This window comes from Lytechinus pictus, chromosome 5, assembly GCF_037042905.1.
Source record: "Lytechinus pictus isolate F3 Inbred chromosome 5, Lp3.0, whole genome shotgun sequence".
NCBI lineage: Eukaryota > Metazoa > Echinodermata > Echinoidea > Temnopleuroida > Toxopneustidae > Lytechinus > Lytechinus pictus.
In genome coordinates, this window is record NC_087249.1 from 24,550,623 (window position 1) to 24,576,463 (window position 25,841).

General features: G+C 34.1%; 1 protein-coding gene across 1 annotated transcript in view; it reads right to left on the reverse strand.

The window, feature by feature from the left end:
• LOC129261638 (ADAMTS-like protein 1) overlaps positions 1 to 25,149 on the reverse strand; it is a 44,991-nt gene extending 19,842 nt beyond the window's left edge. The window contains exons 1-3 of the mRNA XM_064099451.1: positions 25,059 to 25,149; positions 11,268 to 11,394; positions 2,261 to 2,462 (exon numbers count right to left, since the gene is read on the reverse strand). Of these exons, the coding sequence (XP_063955521.1) occupies positions 2,261 to 2,462; positions 11,268 to 11,394; positions 25,059 to 25,149 (420 nt within the window). The remainder of the gene's footprint in view (positions 1 to 2,260; positions 2,463 to 11,267; positions 11,395 to 25,058) is intronic.
• Positions 25,150 to 25,841: the final 692 nt, after the last annotated feature.

Below are 25,841 nucleotides of genomic sequence, written 5' to 3' on the forward strand. Positions count from 1 at the left end.
ATTTCATCCAAATCCGATAATAACAAGGTTATTGAATTTCAGGGTTAAGAATTATTTTGTAAAAACAGTAATATGCATGCCATCATGAATATGCAATAGGTGATGATGTCATTTCCCCACTTATAATGTATGTTATTGCATGAAATCAGAATTACTTCATATTTTCATACATGTGTGTATGATACACTTCCCTTGTAACAAAAAGTTGCAGCAATCATCCCACACATTAAATCAGTTGCCAATCCATTTTTTTATATTCTTGGTGGTCAATATTTGAATGAATATTATCTAATATAATAAAATATAAAATAATAAGTGCGGATATGACATCAGCTCACTCATTGCATATTCTTGAAGACATGCATAGTTCTGTTTCATCAAATATAGCAAAACTTACCTTTGTTATCACTTGTCTGATTTTTATGAAATTTTTATATTTTTTTTGTCTGTCTGATTTTACTTTATCTGTTTAAATCATGATTTTCAGCCTGGAGTGTACTTTTAATAAATGCTTCTAAACATGATTTTTAGAGCTTAGTATCTGCTCTTGAAAGCTAAATATTAGCCAATCACTACTATTATCACAGATACCCATAGCAAAAAAAAATAATTATAAAGCCTGTAGGTGATATATTCATCACTCTACTTGCATCAATATTACATAGGAACTTGACAAGTATACACCTTCAATCGCTATAAAGATTGGACTTCACTAAAATCAAAGAAAAAAATAAAGAAAAACAAAATTATCCCCTACAAGTACGAACAAGTACAATTCTGGGAAAACATGTAAATTGAAAGAATGTCCCATCATTTCATCAAATCTAAATTTGAGTATCAAGTTTAGAATGGTCTGTTCTGTAATGTCAGATTAAGATCTATCTCATTGGAAGTGACAATGACTCTTGTATGCTTTTCACACTGCACTTTTTTCCCTTAACCCCAGGAAATTGGTGGGGCTAAGGGGGGGGGGGGGTCTTAGCCCCACCAATTTCCCGGGGTTAAGCTTAGCCCACTTCGTTTTCACACGTTTTAGCAAAGTGGGCTAGCACGGTAAATAGTACGGTACTATCTGGCCCTGCGAAAAAGCAGGGTTAGCCGGCTTATTGTGGTGCTAGCACCACAATTGCGGTGCTAAGAGATGCAGTGTGAAACAAAACAGGGCTAAGCAAAAGTGGGGCTAAGCATTAGCCAATCACAGAAGTCGAAATTGCACATTAATCGCACTCTGTATGGTAAAAATCATCAATATTCATGAGCTGTGTGATTGCCCGGGGTTAAGGCGTTAACCCTGGCTAAGCTAATAGTATGGGGTTAAGAAAGACAGTGTGAATCGAAAAAAGGATAGTATGGGGTTAAGGATAGTCCGGGGTTAAGGATAGTATGGGGTTAAGGAAATGCAGTGTGAAAAGCATATTGGTAAACCCTGTAGACTTATACTACAGAGATCAGGTATTACCAATGTGAGATGGGGAGAAGATTAAAGATAGATACATTTCCTCCAACTGTGACAATGTCATACATGGATGTATGATAAGACCAAACCCATGGGAGACTGATATAGTTCTTAAAGTCGTTCTTATTCTGCTGAATACTAGCTGAATAATACTTGATTTCCCTCTTTTAAGTATGCATCCTATTTGAAGGTAGTAGATTGCTTGCAACTCTGTATACATTTCAAAACATGTTTCCAGACCATTTTCAAATGCCTTTCCGAACATATTTTAAAAATGTGCTCCATTTATCAACTCATCGCAATATTTTGAAAAAAGACATTGTCACTGCGCTGCCATATTGCATGGTTTGACTTGAGGGAGAGAGGTAATGTTAAGCCTGCGCTTTTTTGGTTCAGGCTTTTATGTATACTGTGGTTACACATTTTTACTGGCCAAAAGTAGAAGTATTCAAAGTACAAATATGTTTGAAGAAAAACTTATTCATCTTCCGGCAGCAATAGATTATCAGGCTAAACTTGTATTTCGGATCACGCATTATTTTATGCCATTCAAAGAAATGGTTTGTAATTCTAATCCCCATAACTAAAACATTTTTTATGTTTATAGACTGCAAAAAATACAGCAAAACATGATAGAAACATTAATCATACCACAGAATAAGAGTTCATGAATGCAGTCAGAGCTTGTCAATTGAATTCCCTGTAAGAATGAAGCTGAAGATACTCGTCTGAAAGACGCAAAAATAAAATCTATGATGGTCCTGTGTGGACATACAAGAAAATACTTTAAGTAGGGTTACTTACCAGTGACCAAGGCTCGGGTTTCCAGTAGGGACAAGGATCAACGTTACAAGCCTGTACAGAAGCCAGTCTTGACCCATCACACATATCGTCTGATAGTCTTACTGTCATACTCGTTGATATCTTCTGGATGCAGTAGATATCTCTAGTCTGAGTACCAGACCCACATGATACTGTACAAGCACCCCATGGCTCTCCTTCCCATCTGCAATAATGATTCAATTTTTTTCCAAATACAGAAACGAAGATTGCTGAAGATAAGTGAAGAATAGAAGATGCTAAGATCTTGGTAGATAAAGATATTCTTTGGAAGTTTGGATTGAATTGTATTCATAAAGTGGGGGGAGGATCAACTAGGGGTCATTTTGTACTTTATTTTCAGAACAAAATTTCAGTAAACATACATACTCACATTTTATTGGTTCTACCATTATTCCAATATAGATCTGGTCTCTTGCAGGGGATATTCATTTTGAACTTGGAAAAGGTATCAAACCAATAGAAATATTGCATTGAAAGAAAAAAATTATATCAGAGAATGCTTTTACCAAATCATAACAAATAATAAAACTCTGATTTTTTTTCTGGGGGAGGGAATAAAAGATTTAATCACTATACCTCGGATGTCATTGTGATACTTATGTATCTGCTCCATTGCCCAAAATGGCTAAAATATATTTTTTTTAGGTTTGACTCAGAATATATTCATCTTTTTAAAGAAATCACAACATGCTATCTATTATCTATATTTAGACCCCAAACCAATAATCAATGATGATTTAATAAGACCTTCATGACACTTGTAATAATCAATTCAATTCAATTTATTTAGCTTAGGAGATGGATTAAAAAGAGAACGCTGAAAGTTTGAAAGAAATTGGACAAGGAATATGAAAATTATGGATGTAAAAATATGAGCTAGTTGCCAATTCAAAGACTTATTTCAAAGTCTGACTCTCAGTGATCTCATTTTCTTACAGCCATAATTTTCATATTCCTTGTCCAATTTCTTTCAAACTTTCAGCATTCTGTTTTTAATCCATCTCCTTTCACATTAATAACTCTGCTACCATGCTCCTATACTTATTATTCATCCACTCTCGTCATTTAAATTTGCCATATCAAATTCCCCCTTCTTTAACTTCAGTAATACAGGCTTTGAAATAAGGAACACTAAAATATGCATGAACCCACTTCTCCCCTTCCATAATAAAATTCTAAAATGTTACTTTGAAGAAAGGTTCAACATTAATGTCACAAAAATAATTTCAGCTGGTAATAAAGACTTTTTCCTCATGGATCAATTCATTCAATGATCCATTCAATATGGTTCAGGGAACTGTTTTGACTTGAGAATTTAACGAGTGCACTAGTATTTAGCCATCGTATCTCTAACCTCACTCCAGCCAATTACAGTACATTTCAACAATCCAGTCCCTACGGCAAGTCGGCAAAGATCAGATTTCAAACAACTATTGCTGGATATCTTTCAACACATCTTCCCTACAAGAATTTGCCTGTATTTTCCGGTGGGATTTCTGAAACAACAATGCTTAGACAAATATATCTTCCATGTGGACCATTCATTACATTCTGGTACAAACATGTTTCCTTTTACAAATGAAAATATAAATATGGTAAATAAATAAATCTAGATGAGGCCTCAACATTGCGACAGAAAGACGTCTGAAATATAAAAAATCAGCAACTGAAATGACCTACATCATTACAAAGATGGCTGCTTTTTCAAATAGTTTTGTTTGAACTTTCTGCTTGCCCCATCTCCCAAATTGAATTTCAGCCTATCTGTCATGTGGATGCTTTTGTAATAGTTGTAGGCAATGATGTGATAGGTTAGAACGTGATAATGAATTCATAAAGTGACCTTGGCCTATAGGAATGTAAGATGGATATGAGTGATGATAAGTCACTTTATATACTACATGTATATAGTCAGAATAAAGAACTCAAATCAAATTTGGGATTACTTGTACTAGCTAGTACTATCATACTGGCTGAAGAGTTGGAGATGTGTGGGGGAAAGTTAACAAATCAACAGTTTTGAAAATAATAACAGAAAAGAAATAGGGAAATAAGAGAGAGAGAGAGGGGGAAGCATGAACAAGTAGAACAATGAAAGACAATTCTAAAAGAAAGAGAAGGGAAGAAAAGACACATGCTTAGAAAATAAATTTAAAAAACACAAGATAAAGAAGAGGAAAAGAGCGAAACGTAAAAAGGAAAGATAGAAACAAGGAGACAGACAGAAGGAGAGTAATTGAGTAGGCCATTTAATATATCAGCATTAGGAAATGTAAATACCTAAGTTTGTATATCTTACAAACATACAAACCATGACGAATAATTACCACTATAATTTCTCATTTCTGAGGTAATCTTTATTTTTTTTAGAATATCTTAAGTTTCTAAACTTGGTTCGCAGTCTCTAAAAAACTATGAAACAGTTGGCATATCACTAAATGCAATTATGGCTTCAGGAAGGTACATTATAAATATGAAGGCAAAGTTCTAGAAATAGTTGTGTTAACATGATGTGCACATTTTGTATTTGTCATTATACAAAAAATAAGAATACCTGAAATTGAATTACTTTTTATACTTTTGAGTGAATTATATTTAGTAACCAACAAGCTTTAGAGAAAGAGGAGGTACAATAAAGTGACCACTAAAATGCCCTCCAGTACCTCTATACTACAGGAGGGTTTTTCAGATCACCTTTCACACGCAGTGGCAGGCAAATATTTGAGTTCTAGTTCTTCTAATTTTTCTGGCAGGAACTTCTCAATGACTTGCTGATTTGAGTAAATATGATTAAACATTAAGTAGATTAAGTTGTGGGCAAAACTTCTTGGTTACTCAATACTAAATTTAAGATGGAAGGCAATCTTTAAAAAAAAATCTACAACCCAAAATTCTCTGTAAAACATTTCATCTATTTCAGATGATTATTTTACTAGGTTTATTTTTTCTAATACCTCAGACTTCTCACTAATCTTTAATGGTGGTGATGGTAGTGATTGTTTTTTTTACCTCATTGCTAGGAAAGCATTAATCTCATCCAAATTACTTTATTTGGAGAAGTAACAGAGGAAAAGAAACAAAAATAATAAAATCCAAATGCTGATTCATAATATGATTATAAATATAAATGCACTCCAAAAATGAAAAAAAAAAGTTGAGGAAATTTTCTGCTCACAATACATGATAAGCAAATGACACAATACTTTTCATTAACAATGGATAGGCCTGCCTGATTAATAATAGGGGTTTTACACAACAGTAATATTTCCAAAATTACCTTAACGGTGCTTTTAAAAATAATACTGCTTATGATCTTTAACAATAGAGGTCCATACAATGTATTGATCTTTTAATACAACCGGCTGTCAAAAAAAATCAGGATAAAGTACAGTTCCCATCTTCCAAAATTAGAATGGTTTATTGATTTGGTCATTTATCAGTAGAAAATGTCAAACTGACATTTCTCTGTGTTTGCAAATAAAAAGATTTCTACAAACCAAACCATTAACTTGTATCTGATTTAACCATCATTCAACAGAAATGATTGTGATCACGCATCATTAGGTTTTATGAGGTTCTATTGAACTGAATGCAGTTCATTTTACAAAGCAAATATCCACAGGTCTGTTGAGATTTGACATGCTCTTGTGTGTTTGTCCCGACTTTCACAGGAAATTGAAGAAAGGAAACAAACAAACTCTAAAAGTGAGAAGCATTTCATGAGGCATCTCATCAACAATGTTCACTGACTACCTTGCTCTCAGCCAATCAGATGGGTGGATTTCAGTAGCTTTTAACAGTTTCCAGAGAAAAATCATTGCACAATTTGTTCATGAAAGGCTCAATAATGTGATGTTCTGTTGGTTGTTTTGAATTCATATTTTAATCCATAAACTTTCACATGCATGAAATTTACTTTGTGACTCCTTGTTCGCTATAGGCTATCAGGTTGATCAAATGTTTATATCTTTATCCAGTATGCAAAATAATGGATCAAATCTATACGTGGAAACCAACATTAAATGATGTGATTGTGTCAAGTCAATGGAAGTTTCAGCCTCATGTATTCCAGAAATTAATTCACTTATCATTTCTACTTGCATCACCGAATAATAGGTTTTTGTTGTTAATGTACAATTGTTTTCATTCCTGTATTTTCTCTTATCATTTTCACTGAAATTTGGCCTTCATATGCATACAATACAATACAAAATAAGCTTGTCAGAAGAGAGGAAATATAAGATGTATAAAAGTTTAGGGGAAAACATAATATACCTCTACATACAAAGAGTAATTATGCAACATTAATTAGAGTGGAGCTGCATGTATCAAAAGCTGGTTGTAACTATTCCTGTAAAATATTTTAATGGAAATATAAACAAATACAAAAAATATAGAGTAAGATAGAGTAAGGAAATAATATGAGAGACTGAAAGAGGGAGAAATTTCATACTTTTTCAATAATTGCATAAGAATAACCAAAAATCTTTGAATGGCGATACAAATCTAAAAGAAATTGAAGAGCAGGAGACTTGCCAGAAATAAGAAATATTCATATCAATCATTTTTCTTTCAGCCATGATTTCCTGACAGTAAAATATTGCAGTACACTATTTATGTAATGATTTCTTCAAAAATGAGAGGTTCTATAAAAAAAAAAGCCTACTCAATCTCAAGTTATGATAGTGGCAAGTATGTTCTCATTGTCCTATTGAAGATGACTGGAGGATCATCTACCATTATTTCTTCTCAGGACAATGTGAATCTTTATAAGTTTAGGCTGGATTTTCAAGACCAAGTAGGTACTTTTCTGTCCCTTATATTCCAAAACCAAAAGATCTATAAATCATACAGAATAATGGCAAAAAAGGGTCCCTATAGCTGGCAGGTGAGCTTGATAAGTTTAAACAGTATTAGATTATTAGTATTATCGTAAATGTGAAGTGTCAACTGTCATACACTCAACCACTATGGAAACTTCAAAGATTGTAAAGCCTACTGTTACCATGTTCATGAATTCAGAATCCTTCTTGATGGCAAATAAATGGAACTGTCTACCATACAACATTCATGACAGGCTAACAAAAACATGCATATTATTTAATGAATAAAATCAAATAGATAAATTAAAATACTTTGATAATTTGGTAAATAAATAATTTCAAAATAAATGTTAAGTAAATAAAAATAGTAGATAAATAAATTTTGAATATATAGAATTAAGGAAAGAACAAACAAAAACTAAAATGAATGAATGAAAGGACAAATGAATGGACGAATGAATGAATTATTAAATGAATGAACAAATAATGAAATAAAAAAATAATTTTGAAAAATAAACGGATAAACAAATATATGAATGAATATTTATGTGTACTTATTGTTAAAGCCATTGGAAACTTTGTGTGCATTTGTACATTGACCAATAAAATAATCTTGAATCCTGAATTATCTGAATAATCAAACATACGAATGAATGGACAGAATAGATCAGGAAAAAATACATCAATAAATAGATAAGTGAGATGAAGTGATTGGATGAACATGTTTCATTTAACTCTACATAACTGACTAGTTTTGATCACTCAGCAGGAGAACCATGTAATGGATGTAATAACCCAGTAGGGAACCATTATCAACTTGACCTCACAATCTATCCCCCATTGCAGGATTCATACTTATTCAATTTGTCCACTTGTCAATTGACGAGCTCGACAATACTAATGAAGCAAGTTTGTGAATTATGTAGGCCCACATCGCATTTTCTAAATTCATACCGATATATAGCCCAATAGCCCGGATGCTATTTTTGTATTTTATTCAATTTTTCAAACATTGCTTTAAAAAATATCAATAAATTACTATTTTCCCAAATTAGAGACAGTGAACGATACAATAAAGTAAAGATTGCAATCGGTTAGGCCTATATGTAGAAATTAAATATTCCTGGGAGGTAAGGGTGAATGAATTAACCCTATTTTTATCTTTTTCTTGTTGTTGCCTTGAGATTATGGTTTTGCATTATCGTATTTACAGAGTAACATTATCAAAAGTAATTTTTAACATGGGCAGTACATAAATTCATATGACACAATGTTACCACTACAGATGGAATGAGATTGCTAAGTCTGTTTAAGGTTAGCAAGACTGGGATATTTATCTCAAAAGTTGTTTTCAATAATTAGGGTATTATGGCTGTGTAGGGCAAAACATGATTTGATGGAAGAGGTGGCACTTCAGGGTAAAAATGGATTAGTTCAAACTAGAGTTTTTGTTTTTAAAATAAAGGAATATGATCATAAAGAATTCAAATTTCTTTCTTATCTAGTGATATATTGCTTTGTTATTACGCCCACAATCAGCAATCAGAATGAGTTTGTGTAAAATAGGCCTACACGAGAAAATAAAGGTTTCCATTCTGAAAGGGAACCTGAATACTTTTTCATCATTTTTATCATAAATACAAAATGTTAAAAACTAGAAATTGCTATTTTCAGCAAGTGAGCAATGTTACTTGTTTGAGTGCGTGATAAAGTTTCAAACCTCATCCTTTTTTTCAGGAGAGCTCAGAAAAGATCAATGTACTTTGTGGATCTGAGCTCACCCCTGATACACTGTATTATTCCTACTTTAGAGACACAGCAGGTGTGCAATAATCCTGTCTTAAACTTGATATCTCTATTGACCCTTGACCTTTGAACCCAGCACAGGTGATCATAAGACCCCAGGTAAGAGTCTCCTCACACTCTCAGATTTCTATTTCTTGCTCAATTTCTGATATTTTACATTATTTCAAAGAGGTGTGATTTGTCGGTGCATCACACATAAATTTCTTCAAAGGTCACACAAAATGACTATAATTGTGGAATGCAGGAACTTCTAAATCTAACATCACAAATAAAATGAAATGAAAACATCTTTCAAAAGAAGTAGGCCTAAAGCATATACTTTTGAGGCAATTAGGACCATTCTGGATGAACAATAATATCCATGAAGGCCTTATACATGTACTCCTTAGTGCTGTGCTGATATTTTGTCACTCCCTCAAACTCATCTGCCATATGCTAAAACTCAGAAATATAAATATATTTTTCCACTGCTTTATTATTTTAATTTGGCCATTTAGTGGGCTACCTTGTTACCTCTGTTTATATAGCACTGACATAGTTTTACAACTAATTTCAACTGGTAATAAAATGATTTTATTTCTCTCTTCGGTAAAGTGACCTTTCGTCCTTACATTTTTAATATATTTATCAAAAAGTTTATATACAATAAACGTAAAAAGAAATAAATATGTGACGTCATCAACTGAGAGACAATCAACCTTTCGTCAAGAGATATATCTTCCAATGATCATCCTTGGCTTAAAGAATATAACTACAGGATCCATTTTTTATGAATGCTGACATCTTGGTTTCACACATTTCTTTATGTCACTGAACAAAGTTTTAACCTCAATTTCCTATTTAGGATCCAGTGGGTATTTCATAAAGCTGTTTGTACCTTATGAACGACTTTACCAATGGCTGGTGTTCCACACGCCAAATTTTCATTGATGTTGATTTAGTGTCTAAAAAAAAGACCACCTTTTATTCAAAAATTTATTTGTAACTTACAAAAAGCTTTATGAAACCCCTTGACTATGGGGGGGGGGGGAGGAGGCCTGGTACCATTAGATAACTAAGCTTTAAAATGCACTTTATAATTTCACTTTTCCATATGGATGCCTGCACAAAACATTCTAAATAAATGCATTTTCTCTGAAGATGGATTGCATACATTTCGCCTCTGAAATCTTTATTTGTGTGGTCTGTCTGTGTGTGTGCTCACATTATGAAATAATATACCGCACAAGGGAGTTATTATAGGTGGTTTCAAACCGCCTCGATCACAAGAATCCCCGTTAAATTACGAGAACTTTTTTAGGCTGAAAAATACCCATTAATTATTCCTGCATTCACACCGCCCTGAAACATACCCTTCGGGATAAGTTCCTGAAGTTACGAGCATGCGCAGTATGGTCTGATAAGCAGCAAGGCGCGAAATTCAAAATCACTAGCCCAGCAGCAACCCATGCACGGCGCTGCACCCAACGACACGCTGGGCTAAAAGTTCCCGTAATTTGCTTTCAGACCGCCAAAATACCCACGACCTTGGAAAAATCCCCGCGAAAGTTCTCGTAATTTCGCCAAGTACCTACTATTTATCGGGTATTTTCTTTCGGGGATATTACGCGTAGTTTGCTTTCAGACCGCCAAAATACCTGGTATTTTCTGATCGGGGTAAATTTCCCGATCAGAGAATACCTGGAACTGGCGAACTTCGAGGCGGTCTGAAACCACCTAATGTGTACCATTTCATGGTCAAAACTTGATGTTGAAACACCTATTCAAAACATATCAATCACTGGTACTAATGGGAGATGTTGATATTTATAGCAGTGTGTCTAGACCATATGACCATTTTACCAATAAAAAAAGGGAGTATAGACATGGAAAAATGACAATTTGTTGTTTAAAAATGATTTGATTCAAAGAAAACAGAGTGGAATGCATAGAAAATTTCTTTTTTATTGAAATCTTGTAAATACGCCCAATGCTATGAAGTTAAAGACTTAAAGCTCATATCATAGTCAGTGTTTGCAACAAAACAGTTTATGACACAATTACACTTGGCGGGGGGGGGGGGGTGGAGGAAAATATCGGGTAGCCTACCAATGAGGCTTAAATTTTGTATATCCACATTGGGACTTTCAGTAAAATTTCACTATTCATGCAATGACATTATCATTTGAACAGCATATATCATCATAATTACTACTATGTAGCATCTTTCTATTACAGTACCTCTTTGACAGGACTTCAGAGTCATCATTCATCTATGCTACTTCAAGCTTACAACATGCTTCAAAATAAAAAAAATTGGTATGTTTTTTTTTTATTCATCTATGTCAAGCGCTACCTACCTAGGTGGACAGTTGATATTATTACAGCCTCTGGCATTAACTTCTGGTTTCTGTCCCTCACATCTGCTGTCTTCAACTGTTTCACCTGTAGCAACATTGGTACAGTCCAACACACTTGATTGTTGACCTGTACAAGGAAGATATAAAACAAAACAAAAAGGAAATAAAATTATCAGCTAAGTTCATTCAAGAAATACCTGAACACCAAAGGGAAAACTTTTAAAGAAGTAAGATTTTATTCATTTTCAATTTGAAAACTCACAAAAAACTAGATTATGATTTCTGAACTATATCATACAGATTTGTTCTTTACATCGGTTAATTTCAAAGTATTTAACCACAAGGGCATATTTTTTAAATAATATTTGGAAAGATAACAATATAGGATGAGAAATCCCTAAATCCTCAATAATAATTCTTGTCATATGAATACATGATACCTGTCAGTAGTATCAGGTGGTACGTAGTATAAGAAATCAAAGTAGGAATACAGACAAAAAATTAAACACACACACACAAACATACATCCAGAAATTTAGTCTTTACAGAGAATAATTATATAATATTGACTGGCCTTGAGGGGAACATCAAATATATTGCCCGCATATTGGCCAAAGTCTTTAGACAAGGGCAATATGGTTCTTTTAAGGGCAATACATTTGATGTTCCCTAAAAGAAGTGTCAGTCAATACTTTTATTATAATCCAAATCAGATATCTAGAGCAAAAATCATGAAAATTGAGATATTTCTTTTCAAAATAGAGTTATATTTTCATGTTTATCAGGGTCTAGGCACTGCACTTTATCATTATTACGTACTTGTAAGAACCCGGATCCAGCGTTGCCTTTATTATGACGTATAGTGTTGGTGCGCGGATCATTATGAAATGTATCTCTTTATACACATCCTCAAATGCCTGGATGTGAGACCAGGGAAAATACAAAAGTATATTTTGCGTCGTCTCTGCATGGAAAGTCAATAGGCGCATAGAGACTGAGCAAAATACAAACAATAACCTACCTATCCCTTCCCGATATTCAGAAAATCTAGGGCAATACGGTTTTGTAAATGACCAGCTCAGATGTCTGATATGAGTAATAATGGGACATAGAGTTGTAAATGTGTTTTTTAAGATTTTCTTTTGATGGTGTAACAGTTCCCAATAATGCATCACCCAGTTTTCTGAAAGCTCCATTGGTTAATGGGTTTGCCTGATATGAGTATGGTAGAATCACCAAACTACAGCTTCATTCAACAACCATCAACTTAACACCCAGGAAGCATGAAAATGAGTGTCAATTTGATACGAAGTGGGCATGGCTCTCTGTTGTTACGTTGATGGATGATGATGAAGATGACATCTAGCAAGCGCTTTACCGGTCCTCCATCACATCTTTCTCAGGACTGAGCTAACTATGTGGGAGTATGCTCATCATTCAGTATTAGAAACGCATCTTTGAACGGAATCAGCCTCATAAACCAGATGGGACGACTTTCTCTTCCATTGTCCGGATCAAATGAATGCTCATTAGAGATCTACTTCACATCAGGGGTACTACATTTTGGAATAAACCAGATCTGATTGTGAATTATCTGGAATGTAATGTCACTGACATCCAGCTAAATTCCAAACACAGCATAGATTGTTGCAAAGAAGAAATGAAAATCAATTGATAAGACTGTGAGAAAAAAAAATATGGACATGATGATTTTGTATCTGAATGTTCTTATTGGCTGGCTTTTCCACAGTGGCATGTCTGGGGGAAGGGGGTCAAAGGGCAGGGCATGGGAGAAGACCCCAGGTGCTACCATCACATAAAGACATAAAGGCAAAATAACAACATAAATAAAAAATAGGCAAATCTCAAAGAGTTTTAATCCTGCAAATATACAAAGTTATTAGCAATAAAAGTTTAAAGAAGTGTGATTTCAGCACAAGCCCAAGATGATTCAGAATAGGAAAATAATCAATTTTCTTGTAACAACCCCCATTTTCCTTGATTTTTAATTCACTTGCCCAATCGCTCAAGTCATAATTTGATAGCATTATAATTTGTCAAATGAATCATGTCAGGAATGTCCTTTATATTGGGGCTGGATGTACCAATTTTATGTAATTGCCTATCTAAATCAGTGGCAGATCCGAGCAGGGGCACTCGAGTGCTATTTGTACCCCCTATATTTAAAAACCCTTGACTCACTACTGTAAATACAATACATGATAGGTCAGTTCTGAAAGAAGCACTCAAGCATTTTAAGACTTCATAACATTTATGTAGCTTTTCTAAATATATCTTTGTATTATCACCAGGAGGACTTATATCATTAAATCATTAAAGGCAATACATCACGCTCTAAGTGAGACCAGAGATTGGAATGCTAGCTCATCAACTACATGTGTGAGTAGGAATGTATAGGGTGAGAGGATGAGCCTTGGTGTTAAAGATGGTTTCTATTAAATGATGAGGAGTAGCAGGAATACACCTTGAAACACTAATCACCAAGGCAAGAATAAAGATTACACCATCATCACCCTTATACCATATTAACTGGTAGTCAGAGCAAAAAGACTATAACACACTCCAAGCAAGAATAAAGATTAGGGTCTTCACCATTATCACCATTCTGTGATCTGTAATATACTAGTAGCTGGCAGTCAGAACAAATAGGTCGTAACTCACCAAGGCAAGAATAATGATTACACCATCATCACCGTTTGATTTAAACTGGTAGTCAGAGCAAAAAGGATGTAACTCGCAATCACCAAGGAAAGAATAAAGATTAGATTATTATCACCATTCAATGATGTTAACTGGTAGTCAGAGCAAAAAGGATGTAACTCGCAATCACCAAGGCAAGAATAAAGATTAGATTATTATCACCATTCAATGATGTTAACTGGTAGTCAGAGCAAAAAGGATGTCACTCACAATCACCAAGGCAAGAATAGAGATTACACTATCATCACAATTCTGTGATCTAACTGGTAGTCATAGACAAAATGCTGTAACTCACTCAAGGCATTAATCAGGATTTTATATATGCCTATGCTATGTCAAACACATTGAATAATGCAAAACCAGAATCTTTATCAAATAACAAAACTTATAGATTTTACTCACATTCCATATTTAAAAACTAACAGTGTTATTTTTCCAATACGATGTGTTATTTCATAATCTTCTTTAAATGTATATTCCTTGGAATGAAATCAGATAACCATATAGGCCTACGGTAGAAGAAGCATCATTATTTATCAATGGGGTGGATGAACTCCTCTTGATTGAAAGAGTGAATGTATATATGGAGGAGGCAATACAGCTGCATCTGTAGTCATTCATTCCAAATAATAATTACTTCTTCATTAGCCCTCCTTTCCCTTACTTATGACCTTCCTATGACCTGCATGCCCTCATTCAAGTACATTTGAAAGAGACGTATTCTTACATCAGCCTATATGCACTGTTGATGCAAGGGGTCATGAGCACAAAAACTCTCATTTGAAAACTCTGTCACCACTTCAAATACATACTACGGCTAGTTTTGACTTTATGAACAGTGCCAAAGCATGGACGGTCCATGGCCAAAGTAAGAACTACAAATTGGGTCTAAAACCAGTAGCACTTTTGATACATGTGTTGTTACATGTTTGATGGTCTCTAGTGGTGTAAGGACCAGCATAGTCTACATAACAGAAATAACTAGCATTGGGAGTACCGGAGTAGTATCCATCAAGGATGTAATCATACCATGGTCTCCAGAGAAGGGGTAGAGGAAAAGACAATGGGGCGGGATCATAAGGAGGATTGCCAAAGCCTTAAACTTAGTATGAACTTGTAAAAAGAGTTCCGACAACTTCTTAGGTTTTCCAACAACTTTGTTTGGCATCCAGACAAGGGGATGGGGCGGGAGAAACTCGGGTAAGGGTATAGGTAGAAACCGTTCTCACCAAGGAGGGTCTCCACAACCCTTGACTTGTTTTAACCCTACAAATTGAGTCCCCAGAACACTTCATGTTTTTCACTAACAAAGTAACAATTGCACTTTATCATAATCCCTATTGATGCAATCATACAGAAGTATCGAGGGGAGAGCGATAGGATTCATGTATAACAAAACTACAAGGATTACCCTATCAGGTGTGCATCAGATTGAGCTGCGCAACTGCCAGGAGTTTTGCTATCAGCAGTAGACAGCCAAGACAAGGTAAATGGGTGAACCAAAATAAGATTGAATATCAACCTATTTACATGAGATCAATGTTAGCGAAAGAGAAAATGCATGGGGGTAGGGGCAGGAGAGAGGTATAGTTGATCCCTCGATACTCCAACTTTCAATATGAGTCCACATGATAATTGAGTATGTCCACATCTTCTTTGGACGACACTTACATTAGTATTGAGGGTTATTTGATGACTTCTTTGTGAATTTCAAGATTGTTGGAATAGATTCACTGCTCTAGCAAACAATTACTTTTTGAATACTAAAAGTTAAATCTTAAAATTTGTTTCTTTCATGTGTAAGGCGCTTAGAGACGTTGTTCCGATGTAATTAGTGCTATATAAAAGCGGATTATTATTATAAATATTTCATGACTTTTTAAAACATTTTTTAAAGTTTTTGAAGATACACAGTCAGCACAGAACTCATTAGATTGCTTGATAAAATCACATCAATTTCATTGGCTCAGATTCAATTTTGGTTGAGTGTTGGCTAGTTGAAAGCATACTTTTTTCCTACTGGGAAACTTTCATGTACCCAAACTGTCCCTTATGGAATACTCATCAGAGGCAGGGTGTCGTGGATTCTTCATTTTCAATCAATAGGTACAAATTGACATGAAACATATGATTTTCGTTACTCACTAGTGAAAATTGATTTTGACTTTGAGTCAAATGACATGAGATATCTGAAAAATTCATGTTGTTAGGGATCCTGTCTAAAGAGTTGGGATTTGACTCAAATGAACCCAAATTGTCCAAAAGGTTTGGGTATTGGGGAAATAAACTTGAGATTTGAATTAATAAAAAACTTTGAATTTATGATCCATTAAAACTTGAGATTCAGCCATACATCCTGTTTATATTTACTATACAAAATGCATCTTATCAAAGCCAAATTAATTCTCAATGGATTTATCCACATGAAAAGCCCTGACAGCAATGAAATATAACGCAACAAAGACTGCTTCATATCGTGTTTTCATTCTTTCAAACTCACATTCCATTTCCCTATATCCATTTACATACAATATACTAGATCACAGCCAAAGTAGCCGACTGTGAATATATAGGTATTTTGAACTTCAGATTAAATTAAAGTTCAAGATCAGTCTGTAAAAACCTTTGACTCAAAAGAGTTGATTTGTTAAACTTTCATTTTATTTTCTGATCCCTAAATTTACCATTTGATTTTTTTTAATCTGTTCAATGGTACATTTGTGCTGGAAATTTGGAAAGATGGTCTTTATAATGCTTTATAGCATATTAACAGAATTTTGAAATACAAGAAAACAGACATATTTTCCCCAGCACACTATTCATCAAGGATTGTACAGAACATTATCTTATGCCCCATAACAGTATGATACCAAACGTACTTTTGAACACAAACTCAAATACTTCAAGAGATTTCTCACACAATAAAACAAAATAAACAAATTTGAGGTCCTGCAGTTTTGATATTTTACTTGCAGATCATGAAAGAATACAACTAGTGCTTTAGAATGTAGATTTAGTGTCAAAGCAAAGACTTTCAACATGGAAAAGAGAAAAATATAGGGCCTCAAGATTATATCTTTGTCCAGTCCCTTATGATATGCCTGCCAAGTAAGTCTTATAAGATGAACTGTGATATAATTTAAGATATGGGCATTGGGGAAAATAAATGTGATTCATGATTTGTCGAAATTATATTCCAGGCAAATGTCCAAGAAGGGAGATTTGTATTGATTTTCTAAACTGATAAATGGTAAAACTGCACTGATACATACTAAAACGATGACAAATGTCTTGGTTTTGATTGCCAGAGGCCACTCTGAAAATCTAAGTGGAGAAAAAAAAATTCTGTCTTATTTTGTGCCATAAATGATGACGATGATGAGATGAACTTAAAGATACCAAGCAACAATGTGTGATTTCAGTTGATGATTGCAATTGATTAATTACAGGTATTCATAGTTCTAATTTTGTGATGTTCGTTTCACTGATACTTTTAAATCATTTCACACTTTGAAGTATTTCCTCTCTAATTCATCTGATTTTCTGTCCAGTAAAAACTCTGGTTAGACATTTATTCATTGTTTTGCAATACTGAGACTGAAATTACAGGAAAAACAATAATTATATCAATAATGTGGATAGTCTTGTGGGAACATTACTTCCTTCAATTTGTTAAGACTACTGGTGTAAAAAGTATTGGCCTTTTTTTTTTACCATAAACCTATTTTGAAGAAAAATATATATCATAGTAGTTCCTGGTTTTCACTCGAACTTCCCTTTCAAAAGAAAAGGAATATTATTCCCTTATTTCTAAGAAGAAAAATGTGACTCAGAATTGAATGATTTTTCAACTGATTTCACAACATTATTCAGATCAATTCCAAATATTAGGCACTTTAACTCTGAACAGACAAGACTCCAAGCTATCACTATTCAGAGCCAGTTTGACTCTGCAAAAATAAGAGAGTACAGCATCCAGATCATCTTGATTTTATTATCATAAACAAGTTGAAAACATCCGAGTAAATCAAATAATCACATTGGAATATTGTTTAGAATTGACCTGCACAAGCCTGGAAAACATTAACTCGATAGGTTACCATTTATGATCAAAGATGATAAGGACGGACTTCCAATGTGGTTCTAATAGCCTACGTCACTATTAATCAATTGGCAATACCAATATCCATTTAAATACCCACCATGACATATAGGCCTACAGTGTAGGCTCTTGACCATAGTTCAATTGTTTCTGAACTTTTCTTATTTTTTTTCCTTTATTTCCTTTTGCTCCTTTGTGCCATTTCTTTTTAACAAAAAAAAACTTTAGGCAATCTAAGATTAGTAGATTATTGATATGTACTTGTTTGAATTGTTTTTTTAAAATGATTATGGAAACAAAAAAGATTAAAAATGCAATATTACCTCTTTTGTTTTACATTAAAAATTAATTTTCACTGATTTTAGTTTATGACAAATTAAAGTATATCAATTCATAAATTCAATTCTACTATATTATGATTTTCTGGTAAATTTGGATTCACCCCTCATAACAATCTACAGAATTTATAGTGAATATATCCCAATTACCCTTCTCAGTTTGAAGGACTGACTAAATGAAAATATCAATCTTTATACAACTCTAAATGACTAATCGTCTTATTCCACATAGGAAGGAAAGAAAATTTAATCACATCTTGTGATTTCATCAGGCTTTAGGTGTGTGCAGGAAGCACTATAGAGAGCTGGTAATTGGCAATTACCATAGATACACAGAGATAATGAGAGGAACCAAGTTACATGGCTGGATACCGCCGTTATTAATTTAATACAACCACTTTAGAATAAGGTCAATCTTGGATCCCTTTCATTGAAGAATGATGAGGTGAATTTGTCAATGAATTTTATTTGAAGAGAGTAATATTCTGGGGTAATATTATAAAAATCTGCAGGCAGGGGCCGCGGAAGCAGCCCCCCCCTTTTTCCAAAACCGTGTACAAAAACATAAAAATTACCATATGATTGTGATTTTTTGCATGGTCAGCCCCCCCCCCCCCCACTTTTGGCTCAGCCCCCCCTCCCCCCACTGTGAAAACCATTCCGCGGCCCCTGGCAGGGACTTACTCAAATTCAAATCAAGTGACGTAAAGGACAACAAATTAATAATAAAAAGTGGTTCACATTTTATTACATAATACAAAAGTGGCATCACTATCTAAAGTATAGTATAATTTGTTGCTATCACCACGTATTAGCAGAAACAGACAATTTTTTTCACTTTGGAGTTTTTTGCATTAAAAACAAACTTCACTACTATAGATTTCACCTCACTTCATCTCCCTCTACTTACCTCATCTAACAATATCTTCTCATTTACGCTCTATGGATTATTTAATTTTCACTGATCAGATAAGCAGTTTTCCATTTATTAAAAGTCATTTTAAAATTCAGAACGTCATGGTTGGCATATTGGGGAAAATATCTTAAAAGACATGAGCCAGAAAAAAATACTTGATCTTTTCAAAATGACAACCTAATTATATGACCAATTTTAACATAATATTCAGAAAAAAATTTCATACCTCACCTTTTTCCATTTATTCACTTTCTTATTCTTATTTTCCCCTCTGTTTCCCATCATCAGTCATGTCAGTTGTTGAACTTTGAGGGGGGGGGGATAAATGCAACTTATCCCAAAAGCATACCCCCCAAAAAATATATTTTGCTTCATTGATCTCATGTTTCACAAACAAAAAATTGATTTCTGTGATCATTACTGCTTGAATAATTTGTTATATATATAAATGCCAAAGTATTCTTTTATCTGACCACATTGGAGAAGGTTTAGAAATACAACAGTTGCTTGTGTATCATCTAATAACAGTCAGTCATTTGGCAACAGGAACATGATATATAGACCTACATTTCTCACAATAAAAGTCTAAATAATAAAGGTAATAATCATAAAGCAAACAGCTGTAGCAACATGTTGGCAACTGTGCAAAATAAAGTTGCCAAGTACAATAATCCTGGTCTTAGAAGGTATGATCCCAAGTCATTGTTATTAGATCAAGAATTGTAAATCAAATGACAGAAACACCCTGTCATGTGTTATAATATCATTTCCTATGTGGGTCAGTATGAATTGTCCATAAAGCAAACATTATGTGTCATACATATTTAATCTAGACTAAATTCTGGGAAATTGTGATATAACAATGGGAATATACGTGTAAATTGATCTTTTGCACTAGAAGAGAAGACTAGATAGGCTACACAATGGTAGCTATCTTGGAAAGATTGCTTTTTCTGAAAGTGTGAACCATACGACAATTTTCATAAAATAAAACTTAGATTCTCATGATGTAAATAAAATAATCCTAGATTCATATATTTCAAATAAATTGATCTAGAATATTATTTTCATAATGTGCCTATCAGCCAATTTGGTTTGGGGCTGTTTTAACTTCAAAATGGGAGCTTTAGCCCTATCAAAGTTGATTTATGTGCTAATGCAGAAAAGCATCTGGTTCATTGTATAACCCACTGACGTCACTGTTCATCTTTGGAAGTGATGGCTGCCAAAAGTGACAATGCTTTAAAAATGTCATTTATTATATGTCCTAATATCAGTTACCGTAATGTGGTAATGAATATAGCAAAACTGTTTCAGGATGGAAAACAACCACAACAAAATTTAATATATTTGCATTCGGTGAGGCAGACAGTAACAACTTTTTGTGTTCAACGATGTTGAAGCTTCAAAGCTATTTGACATTTTCATTTTATAAAATATCACATTTGAAATCTGACAAAAAGCTGAGAAGTCCCCCATTTGGCATAAGTACAAAATTTGCTTTGCAATATTGTGCTGTATTGCAGTCTAATAAATAATAATCACTAAAAATAATAATAATAATTACATGGGCTGGCTTTTCTTTATGGGACATCAGAAATATTCTGTATGTTAGGCCAATATTCTGGAGATATTTTATAGCATACTTATGGTATCCCATTCTGAATCATCAAATATAATAGAAATATGTCATTTAAAAAAAATTATGGTGATTCATTAATATGATGGAATCTCTATTTTCTCTTTCATTCCATTTCTCTCTTCATCAATCTGCCTCTCCCTCTCTTATTTGCTCTGTCTGTCTGTCTCTCTCTCTCTCTCTCTCTCCCCCAACTCTCTCCGTCTCTCATTCATATGACAGATTGAATAATAAGATTGAATGAGTATTTAATACGCAGCGGTCAAACTGTTGAACAAGATGAATATCAAAGGTGAGGTATGTCTACTAATGTCTCTTTCACCTGGCATTAGTCTTTTTTCAAGCCTCATTACACATTTCACTTTGCATCCTAATACTAGTGTAAAGCTTTGAATAAATTGAAACTCATCAATACTTCAGATATTGTTGGCATTCATCCAAACCGTTGAAGCAGTCAATTTTGGTCAAAAATCAATTTTGAGATTTTTGCAGTAAATGAAAGGAAAAAGTCCTACTCTATACATAAGTAAATTTCTAGGCAGCAATTCAGTTATTTTTTGAGATATGAGGGGATTCTCGCGACAATGGCATACAAATTGTTGATAAAATGTGCAAATCCCATTGGAAATGTGTACTGTAGCAAATCAAACAACAGCTGCGCGCACTTAACATGCAAATGCGCATTGACAAGTCGTATTGGCACTGCATTGACTTGCATGTGAAAAAGCGATACAACCTTGAACGTTTTGACTGATTGCGCGCATTGAAATCGCAATCAGGGTTGTTGTATCCACTATGGCGTTTTGTACGGGGAAATCTAAACCGCTCAAACCGAAATTACAAGTATGTAACTTTTTTGCAATATTTTCTCTGATTCTTGGCTTTGAGTAAAAATTAAAGATACCAATGTCACACAATTTTCTTCGTCTTTCCAACCACGTATTTTTCTAGTAATGATTATATTGTAAGGCAGGGGACAAAGTGTGGAAATTATAGTAAACTTTGAAGTCGATTTTTTTTTCTGAAATGGGTTTGCACTGTCGTATGTGTGAAATGCCGGTTCGGATGACCGCCGATGATATGTTTGTATGTACTACAAGGATGGTTTAGTGTGCAAGGAGGACTTTGTGCAAAATAATAATTTCAATTCATAACATAAATCCAATGAGCCTACATTATTTTATTCACCTGGCATCATATGACTGTAATCTTAATCTTATGTGGTCTTTGGCTCGAATTCATAATTTGATTCTGTTTCAATATCGCACATAAAAAGGAATGAAAAAAGGTTTGGTTTATTAAACCTAAATACAATCCTGTACTTTCTTAGGCGTAAATGCAGATGGAATACAAAGTTTGAAAGCTTGCAGATTATAGTACATTTGGATTCTGTATATGTAAATCCATTGTATATAATTTCAACCAAAGATGAATGACTTTAATACAATGCAATCGTAAATTTAGCTCTAATTCTTACTTTTCAAAACTTTATTTTACCTCAGCCAATTCAAGGATGGAAAAATATACAATCTTGTAAAAACTTGAAATTATGAAATCTCAGAAAAGAGGATTTTATATGAATGTACATGATTTGGATCCCTCGTATTCTGTAAAGACACTGACAATAAAGAATCAAATTGCTTTGTCTCGTGTCCCCAGGATATCAATGCAAAGGACAATAAAGCTGGATCAAAGTTATCTTTTGAATTCTTTAATGATGATTATGAAAGAGAAAATAACCATGGTTACATGTTTTGTAATGAGGCATGGAGTCTTAGGCAGATAATATTACCACCAATATGATAATCCACTATCATATTATTAAACACAATATTGTGCCATACAAATATGTGAACACGCACAAAAATGTGGGATTTCAAGTTGTATAAGAGCTCTGATCATGAACCCTGTTCATATTCAATTTTAGTTATGTTAGAGTGTGAAATGGGTCTTGTCAGGAACGCCTTCTCAATGTAGTTACATTCATCCCACCCACAATGAGAACAATGATTGCATTCTCCGCCGTCATTCAATAACAACCTTATGCATAACCTTCTAACAACATGACTGTAATCCTAACTTCAAATTTTTCTTCCAAAAGAGTTTTTTTTCTTCAAAGCTCTGCCAGTGCCAGCCCAGTACCAAGTTTTGCCCTTGGGAGATTTTAAGGAAATGTTTCATTATTAAACATTTTCATAGCCCTTCTACATGAAGGTAATATGGACCATTACAATACCTTTTTAAAGTGCTATGTCAATGCCATATAAATGAATGATTTGCAGTTGCTAATGTAAACATTGTCATGTGTTGAATGATATGATGGTAAATTTGTTTTCAACAAGTAGTGGGCTGGTGGTATAAATGGCTGTAGGCTTACTAGTGATTAAAGGGAGACTAGATAGAACATTCATTGATAAGTACCGCATTGTAATTGACAGAACACGATGTCAAAGCAGAGTTGATGCCCAATACCCTTTGGTAATATGTTAACCTAGATATGTACTATCATTACCATATCCCATATTGCTCTTTTATATCATGACATGGACTTATCTAAATTTATATTTAAGTTTAATAAGTAAATTTCCTTCCTTTATTTTGATCTCGATAAGGTGATATCAAATATATGTATGTGTATTAACAAATGCTTTCTTCTGAGCGTGGATTTACTAACAATTCCCCGTTGTGAAAATACCGGTATTGTGGACTACATCATTGTTCAGACCAATGGATTCCATCAGAAGAGTAAGCATCAGACCAAACAAGGAAATCAATGAAATTTTTGACAAAATCTGACACACAATAAGGAAGTTATCAAGTTTTGACGATTTAACCAACAAAAATAATAAAATACCAATTTTTCATCACTAACACTGTCTGATAATGATGATCCCTGATGCTCTTATGCATAAGTGCCCCCCCCCCCCAAAAAAAAAAAAAAGTTTCAAAGAATCTTTAAAGAAACATGGTTCCAAAGTAATTTTTTTAGTATAGTCCTTATAAATCCTCTGCGAAGATACATATCCATCAGTCTCAAGATATGTAAACAATAAAGAGAATCAGCATAAAATCTAACACATTTAAGTGATTCAACCAACTTGTTTTTTCCTTTAATCTGAAATCAAATGAATGTGAAGTCTGATCAAATAATTTTATTGCCATCTTTCTATTGCTAATTACCTTAACAAAAAGTTTTATGAATTCTGTCAGTTTTATGTATGTAGTATTTAGAGCATTAAAAGAAAAAAATACACTGGAAGACTCCCACTAAAGTGTAGTTAAACAAGAATCATACTTTTGTTAATGCAGCTTAAATATCAGTAATTTAACTTTTTTTACCACCTGCTAACATAATTGTATTACTCCCTATACAACCATAAATCATCTTACACTGACAAGATGAAATTAGCAATGTGCATTATGGTAAAAATGAATACAACAAACTCACTCCTGTGTTGCTTGGGTGACCTGTACTGTGGAAGCATATTCCTCATCCATTGTGGTAGCGACAGTCTATTTTCACTTCCTTCGACCCGTGGTGTATTTACTACTAAGAACAGATACAAACACAGAGATACACCCCTCCACAGCGACCTCAGGCTAGCTCCATACATGATAACTTTCAGTCACGTCTTAATGTATCTTTGACAATGTGCTTGATGATATAGCCCCCTGCAAGGGTTTCTTCTTCCAGGGTAAGTGCTGGTTTGAGGTATCAGAGTTCATTCATAGAATGAATATTTACATCTTCATTGTAGCTATGTCCCAAAGTTAAACCCCAAAATGCCTCAATTGTAGCTACATGGATGCAGTAACTTTGGGGTAACTCGATAGAAAGACGCCTTCTGTGTTTCTAATGTTTTCCAAGTTGACACGAGTCAAAGTGTGATGGGGAGAATCATTTATGAAATCAAACAAGTCTTGATGAATGTTCCTAGTAATACAGTCTTGATAAGATGACAATCGTTATCTAAACTCTCAATGGACTAATCCAACTCCACTCTGACCTAACCAAGAGAGAGAGGAGGAGAAAGAGGGATGCCATCCGCTCTGATAGCTCTCTTCCAAGGCTCACTGCAAATCTGGAACTCGTTTGATGGGTAGTCGCTACCCAGCTTGATATCAATACAACCTGGTTCACTGGCCGGCCGCCTAACATCCCCCATCTACCATATACCCAACACTCACAATCGAAATTCTTTGAATTGATCAAAAAGATAAATACATTCAGCAGCTCAGAACAAGGTGTCAACGAAAGGAACAACCAGAATAATGAGAAGTGTTAAATTGGGCAGCAAGAGCTATATCAAGTCACCGGGTTAGGAGAACAGAAGAAAATCAGAACAACTGAAACTTGAATAAAAGTGGGGGAAAAGGACCTGGTATTCAAATATACAAAAATATATTTCAGTAAACTCAATCTCTTAACATGTAAATCATATCTTTGTGGCAGTGCCAAAGAATGAGAGCACTTGGCAATGTCTTACTCCCTGCCATATAATTATTGTATGAGGGAGACCAAATAAGCACCTTTGGACCCCTATACAAGTGGAATTCTTCCAATGCTGTTTATTCAATAATATCTCTTTCAGAAACATCTAGAGCAAAGTAGAATGTTCACATAAATAAACATGAAGTCCATTCCTACACCTACCTCGGTCTCACTTTCTCATGAATAATTCATTTGTGCTGACCAATCACAATCCTTTCTCTTCAGAAATTCCTTCTTTCCAAACCTTTCATGAAGAGAGCATAACTCATCTGTCCAATCATAACCTCCCCCTGACAAGGCTCTACTCATTATACTTCATGGGGATGGTCAGGATGTGTTTCGTGAGGGACTATTCAAGTCATCCTT